This window comes from Theropithecus gelada, chromosome 6 (genome assembly GCF_003255815.1).
Source record: "Theropithecus gelada isolate Dixy chromosome 6, Tgel_1.0, whole genome shotgun sequence".
Taxonomy (NCBI): domain Eukaryota; kingdom Metazoa; phylum Chordata; class Mammalia; order Primates; family Cercopithecidae; genus Theropithecus; species Theropithecus gelada.
The window spans coordinates 136,718,710-136,726,344 of NC_037673.1; the positions used below are offsets into that span (position 1 = coordinate 136,718,710).

Sequence of the window (7,635 nt, forward strand, 5' to 3'; positions counted from 1 at the left end):
GTGTTAGCCAGGATGGTCTCGATCTCCTGACCTCGTGATCCGCCCGTCTCGGCCTCCCAAAGTGCTGGGATTACAGGCTTGAGCCACCGCGCCCGGCCTAGAGACGGGGTTTCACCGTGTCAGCCAGGATGGTCTCGATCTCCTGACCTCGTGATCCGCCTGTCTCGGCCTCCCAAAGTGCTGGGATTACAGGCTTGAGCCACCACGCCCGGCCTAATGTAAAGTTTTCAAATCAGATTGCTGTGCTCTTAGGCTAGTCAAAGAATAAGAGACCTCTTGGACAACAGCTGCCCTCTGCCCTTTATAAAATGCTGCTCCAATTCGATAAGGACAGATACAAGAAAGAAAGATGAAAGCCAACACCCAGTGCAGCCTGAGGGCATGAAAAGCATGCTGGACTAGGAGTCAGGTACCTGAGACACTGTCTTGTTTCCATCTACTTATTTAGCTATTGACCTCAGGCAAATTACTTCCTATTTTCTGGCTCCAGTTTCATCATCTTTCAAGTAGAGGTACCAAGTCCTGCCTACTCAGCAGGGGGCTTTTGAAAAATCCCAGGAAACTATATCTCTCCAGCTCCTAAAGTAGTGTCTGCCACTAAATAGGAGCTTAACATACCTGGGCTCAACTCATATTATATATAAACACTGAAACTCTGGGACAAAGGAGAGATGACATCATTATAGTTATCACTATCCCTAGGGACCACTGGGAAGGTGGCTGGGCACCCATATCAGGTTCTCTGGGTTTAGGTGGTCAGCCGAGTCCAGCTCTCCAGGAAGGCAGCCTTATACAGCCTCTCAACCACACAGTGCAAGCCCCACATCCATCCACCAAAATGCCCAGGACCAATCTGGTATGGATAGATTCCTGGCCTCAATCCACCTTGACTACTTGAGTTACCTTCTTCACCCTGTACTAACGATGCCATTTTACAAATTTAAGACGAACATTTCCTGCCCTGTCCCAAGACCTTGGGAAGGATATATGGGGGCTTTCTATGCCACTCTTAAAGAATGCCTTCTAATACCAAGCTCCTGACAAGGATGTTATAGGAAAGGATGCACAAGTGACTGTGGACATGGTGGGGAGTGATGGGTCTGTCTGCCAACTGCCAAACACAGGGCAGCTCTGCTATGTGTGATCAGACAAAACAAGGAAGCTTTAAAAAGCCAAGGGATCTGCACCAATCACCAGTAGAAGGGATTGCAGGCACGCCGCCTTCTTGACAGGCTGGAGGCAGTGTACACACAATAGTCTCTTGGCCCTGTCCAGAGTCTCCCCCTAAGTCCCCCAGAGCCTGCCTCCCCACAGGGAAGGGAACGGATGTTTGCAGCCTGACGCAGGGTATTGGCCTCAGGCACAGTGGCAACATTATGCCTGCCAGAGAGCATGGCAGTGCTGTCATCCCTGAGGGGTTGCCAAGGCAGCCGTTTGCTGGGTTTGGCTTAGGAGAGAGGCTAAGGAACCCACAGCCCCTCCGCCCACACACCTACCCAGGGAAGGGGTAATGTTGCCTGACCGGGGGCTGATGCCTGCTGGGTCAGGTTCCATTTCCTGTGAACCCTGCACAAAGGAATTGTTCTCCCACACCATGGCCAAAGGCCAGTACTCTCCATGTCCCCCACCTCCTGGCCCTTGCTGGGGTAAGGAAGAAGAAAGAGAGGCCTCAACCTGCCACCATGATGATCTCTCTCTGTACAGTCCTGCCATGCCTTACAGTCAACCCACATTTGCACACTCACATGCACATAAACCCAAATATACACATACCTATACAACATGCATCCAAATGCACCTCCTACCTTCCCTCAGGAGCTCTACTCTGCCCAGGAAGCCCACTCTGCCATGTTTCCTACTGGCTTCTCCCTCCCAGAGTAGGGCATCAAGCAAGAATGAAGGGCCTGCCTTCGGGTGCCAGCTGTCCTAGCCACATGCTCATTTCTGGGCAAGCAGGAAATGTCCCTAAGGATTAAAGCACGTCACAAAACCATATCACAGGAAATTGCATCCTATAGGGGGGAGGGGGCTTCCGCTGACTAAAAATATATTTCCCCTCCTCCCAACTTCCGCCCAGAGGTTGAGAAGAAACTGGGTGAAATTATGAATTCAAGGAACAGTGACAACGAGGAACAGCCACGTGGCTGACAAAGTGTGCTGGTGAGATTCAGCCCTGGGGAAGGGGCACTTACATGCAGGAGGGAGCCCGGAGCTCCTTCACATATTTGCATTCTCCGTGGATGCAGAAGTCCTTGTATTTCCGAAGACATGGGTCCCTCTTCTTCCCTAGTCCCTTGCCTTTCTTCTTTCTTTTCCCATGCTCCTCCTTGCTTGGTGTGGCCAGTGCTTGTGGCTTGGAGGATAAAGTGACTGTAGGAGAAAAGCACCCTGTTAAAGTCTGACTCCTTGGGAAGAAAATCAGAAGAGCATAGTGCTTGAAAGGAGTATATATTCTTTGATCCCACCTGAAGTCAAAGATCTGGGAAGGCCCCTTAGCTCAGTGCCTCCCAAGAGGCAGAAGGAAGAGCAGAAAGATTGGGCAGAACCACCAGAAAGAGGGAACCTCAGTAGGAAGTAGAAGCTAGGGTGGGTCCCAAGGAAGGCATTTCACAGTCTCAGTGTAAGAGCCTCATTCTCAGAATGCTTTTGTTGAGTAACTGCAGCTCACTGGGCAATTCTACCAACTCCACCTCCACCCCACTGTCCACCTTACACCTCCATCTCCTACTCCCCGACACTGGCTTCGTTCTGTTTTGGCCTTCAATCAGCCTCATTTCCTGATGCTGTACTCAGTGACCCACTTGCAAAAAGACAGTGTCACACACAAAAATTGCTTCCAGAGAAAGTACTTGGAGGTTTTGGGGTTGGAGGGCTCCTAAAACAAGAACAGTGTCCATGTGTTCAGGTGATCTCCTCCGGGGCACCCCTTAGTACCATGAGCCCAGGGCAGAGCCTGGCTCAGGAACAGTAAGCAGGCCAGTCCTGGTCACAGCCTTGCTTTTTCAACTTCAAGCAAAATATTTAACCTGCACGCCCTTTATAGCTCACCCACTTTCTCAAAGATTCATTCCTATTTAACCCCCAATGTCCTGTTTATGGCTCTCTGGGTTGGGGGGTACAGGGTGTACAAGGGATAGAAAAATGGAAAGTAAGGAACTGTCCAGAAGGAACTGGAACAATGATGACTCCCCCCTTCTTTCCATGCTTCAGAGAGACCGGGGGAAAAACAACCTCACCCAGACATCCAGCTGGGATTGACCATGGACTATGCCCATCAGCCCAGTCCCACCCTCTTATCCCTCATCAGGAAAAAGGTGCCCATATCCATGGCTACAGCCATGTGTCTAGCAGAAGGGTGAGCACGACACATTAGACTAGAGACTTAGAGTTTCAAGCTAGAGGGCCTTCAAAGAATACCATGTGGCCAGGAACGGTTGCTCACGCCTGTAATCCCAACACTTTGGGAGGCTGAGGTGGTGGATCACCTGAGGTCAGGAGTTCGAGACCAGCCTTGCCAACATGGCAAAATCTCATCTCTACTAAAAATACAAAAATTAGCCGGGCGTGGTAGTGTGTGCCTGTAATCGCAGCTACTCGGGAGGCTGAGGCAGGAGAATCACTTGAACCCGGGAGGCAGAGATTGCAGTGAGCTGAGATCATGCCATAGAATTCCAGCCTGGGTGACAGAGTGAGACTATGTTTCCAAAAAAAAAAAATCATGGCAGGCAGAGTGACTTACTCAATGTTATGCAGGATTGGGATTAGAACTATGGTCTCTGGACTTCCTCCAATGTCCTTCCTCACCACACCAAGCTGCTTCACACACCCCCATCTCCTCCCTCTCACAAGTCTGGAGCACCTGAGATGCTGATCCAGGCATGAATGGGCTCTGAAGTCCATAGATCTGTGCTCCAATTTCAGCTATATGACCGTGGGCAAGTCACTTAACCTCTCTGAACCTCAGGTTCTCAGTAAAATGTGGATAGCAAGAGTAACTATCTCAAAAGGTTGCTATAAGTGTTACATTAGCCAGGATAACATATCAAGTGTGTAGAACACAGTAGGAATTTAATAAATGGTAGCAGTCATTTATTTTAGGTGGTAGGATCCCCAGACCTGAAAAGTAGTCTTTGCCCAGTAAAGCCAAGAGAAGGAAAGAAAGAGAAGTAGGTGCCAGCAGCCCCACAGTCCTTCATTTCCTCTCATCCAGTCCCAGGCCCCCTCAGAGCTCAGAAGACGATATAGGTGGTCAGAGGAACCCAGTGACCAGAGCTTCGGGGAGAGTAAGGCAGGGGGGCCAAGCCAATCAGAAAGGGGAGGGAGAAGGTGCAGGGTGACAGCCAGGCTCCAGCCATGGACAGGGAGCAGTGAGTCAGGTCTGCAGAGGTATGAGGAGCAGCCATGTGGGTGGGGGGTGGGGGTGGGGTGAGTCACAGCCCAGCCCTGCCCAGCCTAGGAGGAGAGGGCCAGGAGAATCCAGGCTGTTCAGGCCATGGGCAACCCCAGAGGGCCGCTGGGAGAGGATGAAGTATGGGAGCCTAGGCTCAGTTTTGGAGCATGTGTTTGATTTATACAAAGTAGAGAGAATACCCAAGGGAAGCTCCTGGGAAGGAGGGAGAAGGGCAGCTGAGGAGCAGGTTGAGCTAGAACAGGTGGGCATCTGTCCAACCAAATATAGTCATTCCGGGGTACAGTGCTGAGTCCTTGCTCTACCCTGGATAATCTCCTCAGGTCTGGAGGCAGGAGAGCTGGCAGGCTCTGGACTCTGCCCTGTGCCTGTGCTTGGCTACAGCCAAAGAGGCTAGTTGGAGGATTCTACACAGCCCTCCCCATTTGGAGTCGCCTCAGGAAAGCAAGGTGCTCAGTAAGCCTGCAGGTTTCCGGTAGCATTCAGAGATATCCAGCATTTTAATACAGCCCCCTAGAGGCCCAGCGTTCACCATTCACAGCCTCACCTAGGGCAGCCAAGAGCTCCTCATTCCTCTCTGTTTCCCCAATCTGGAGACAGGTGGATGGAGGAGGCTAACACTGCACACTTTCTATAGAAGTGCCTGGGCATCTCCGCATCTGTTACCTCTATTTTATATACAATAGTCATTTGATGAGGGAATTAGAACTGGCGCCCATTTTTACATAGTAGCTCTAGGGAAAGCATCTCAACCATTCCTTGTTCCTATCACTCAGCTTACCTAAGAAGCACGTAAGGACCCCAGACAACTTGCCTGTTTCAGTTTGCCCCAAAGTACCCAGAAGGGCGGCAACCCAGCAGGGGAGGCAATGACAACAGGGGATCCTATATTCCAGGATCCCCCAGTGCCCTTCAGGCCGATCAGCTTTTCCCCGAGGTTCTCCATGAATACTCTCAACCCGCGGTATTGCCCAAACAGCAAGAATCTTGGATCTGCTTATTCTTCAACAGCCCACCCGGGTCCGAGGATGGGCGGCCTCCACACCCACCTCTCAAAAGGTCCAGATCTGCCTCTTGCAAGTCACGGACTTTCCGATCCCGGCCGCCTCCTAGGCGTAGCAGCTGGTCCGTGGATCCAGTGGAAGGGTCCGGGTTGCTGGTTCCAGCAGCTAGCCCTCTCCGAAGCAGCTCCAGGCTCTCGCCAGTCACCAGTGCCGAAAGAACTGTGGGCGAGGGGCCAGGCCGCATCAGACACCCGCCCAGACCCCCGACCAACACGCACCGATGCCGACGCCGGCCCGCCAGAGCGCAAGGGCCCCACCAAGTGGCCCGTGCCGGGTGCGCTGCGGCGACCTTCCCCCATGCCCCCAGCACAGCGCCCCCATCCCCCCGATCTCCAGGGGCGTCGCAGCCCTCTTACCTGCAGCCAGAAGGAGCTTCAGCACCACCGACGGCAGCAGCTTCATGGTCCCGCACCGAGAGGAGGCGGCGAGGCACCAATCACTTTCGAAGCGGCGGCCACTGGGCGCTGGCACCGGAGCTGGGCGGTGGGACTCAGGAGATTCCGCTGGGCACCGTCTGCCGCCGGCTTCTGCGTGCAAGCCTGGCCGGGACCCCGGCGCAGCTCGCTCTTGTTGAGTGTCTGTCTTGGTCACTCCGCCCGCCCGCGCGGCCGCCCGACCCCGCGCGCCTAGGTCAGGCCAGCCAGCAGCGTGGCCCGCGTAGCTCCTTCGGCCGAATGAGCGCTGCCCGGCGTGCGGCCGGGAATAAGGCTCCGGGAGGCGCCGAAGCTCCGCCCCGCCCGGCGCCGCCCCCTCCCTCCTCCCGAGCTGGGAAGCTCGCCCGGCTAGCGGCGCCGGCAGCTCAGCCCCCGACCCCGCGGGCGCGGCGGGGGACTGGGCGGGAGGAGGGGGCGGCGCTCACATTTTTTGGGACCAGGCCGAGGCAGCCGCGGCCTAATTGTGGGTAGGGCTGCTGACCGGCAGGTGGCGGGGAGAGGTTCCTACCTTTCCCCAAACGCCTGTCGCTCTGCAGCCTTGTGACTGACTGCTGAGCTGAGTTCTGTTCCGGGCCTGGCCTCTTGCTTCGTCTCAGCTCCATACCAGGGGTCTCCATCCCTGTCACCCTCTAAGTTTCAGAAGCCCACCTTTTGGCCTACCAACACGGCAAGTATCAGATAATAATTAATTCATTTATCATGTAAAAATTAGACACATGAATGCCAGCCGTTCTCATAAACCCGAGATAACCAGAGTTGAAGCTGCAGGCACTTAGCAAAAGCAAAGGAAGTTAGTACTCTACCAGTCGCTGGAGTGGCTTCCTCCCATCTTCCCTCAGGGGACATTAAGATTTTTGAACTATGGGTTGTAATTCCCAGGCTTCTGAAATTGGAGAGACACAGATTGTGAAACAAGCCTTATTCTTTTCCTTGCCTTTGACTGCCATCTTTTTCCTCAACATAAAAAATGAGCCTCCCTCCCATAGGACCCAGCTGGCTAACCTAGATTGCTGGTTCACAGGCACCAGGTGTTTCTCTTCCAACCCATGTGCTTTTACAGGGGTCTTCTGGAGTCACTGTCCTGACCAAAGAAATGAGTCTCTCAGTAGGTATTTCAGTTTCCAGGGACGTGGCTGGGGCGAGAGTTGTTTGACATAGGGCTGGGTTGGCTTTCAGAGCCCTGAAATTGTGCCAGATAGAGCACTTGCCTGATTCTGCCTGTGTGTAGGGATAAAAACAGGCCTGCTATTTATACACAGTCTATCCCACTGTCCTTCCCTATCCCCACCTTTGCAGGGGTCAGTCTGGCCCTGCCCTCTTAACTTGCTCCAGTAACCCAGGCCTAGGTTTCCATAGTGCACTGGAATCACTACAGACCTGAGTTTGAATCCTGCCTTTGCTACTTACTGTGTGACCTTGGACAAGAAACTTAATTTCACTGAGCCTCAGTTTTGACATCTCTCAAATGGAAAAAATAATAACAATAATAATAATGACTACTTTGTAGGGAGCTTTTTGAGAAATAAATGCGGGAACACACAAAAGTAGTATAGTGCCAGGCACACTATAAGCTTTCAATAAATGTGACTCATTATTATTGTTGCTGTTAATAATAATCACTAATCACTTGACCACTCTATTTCCTTAGAGGCCTCTTTTCTCTCCCTTCCCTAGATCCCTTGCCTTCCCCAGGCCAGATCTGAGGCTTTATGGTATAGTTGGGCTGGTT

The 7,635-nt window shown here is 52.7% G+C and overlaps 1 protein-coding gene across 1 annotated transcript in view; it reads right to left on the bottom strand.

Moving 5' to 3' along the window:
* Positions 1-7,635, bottom strand: part of HBEGF (heparin binding EGF like growth factor) — a 15,777-nt gene extending 8,142 nt beyond the window's left edge. The window contains exons 1-3 of the mRNA XM_025389294.1: positions 5,829-7,635; positions 5,458-5,631; positions 2,193-2,370 (exon numbers count right to left, since the gene is read on the bottom strand). Coding sequence (XP_025245079.1) covers positions 2,193-2,370; positions 5,458-5,631; positions 5,829-5,874 — 398 coding nt within the window. The 5' untranslated portion in view covers positions 5,875-7,635. The remainder of the gene's footprint in view (positions 1-2,192; positions 2,371-5,457; positions 5,632-5,828) is intronic.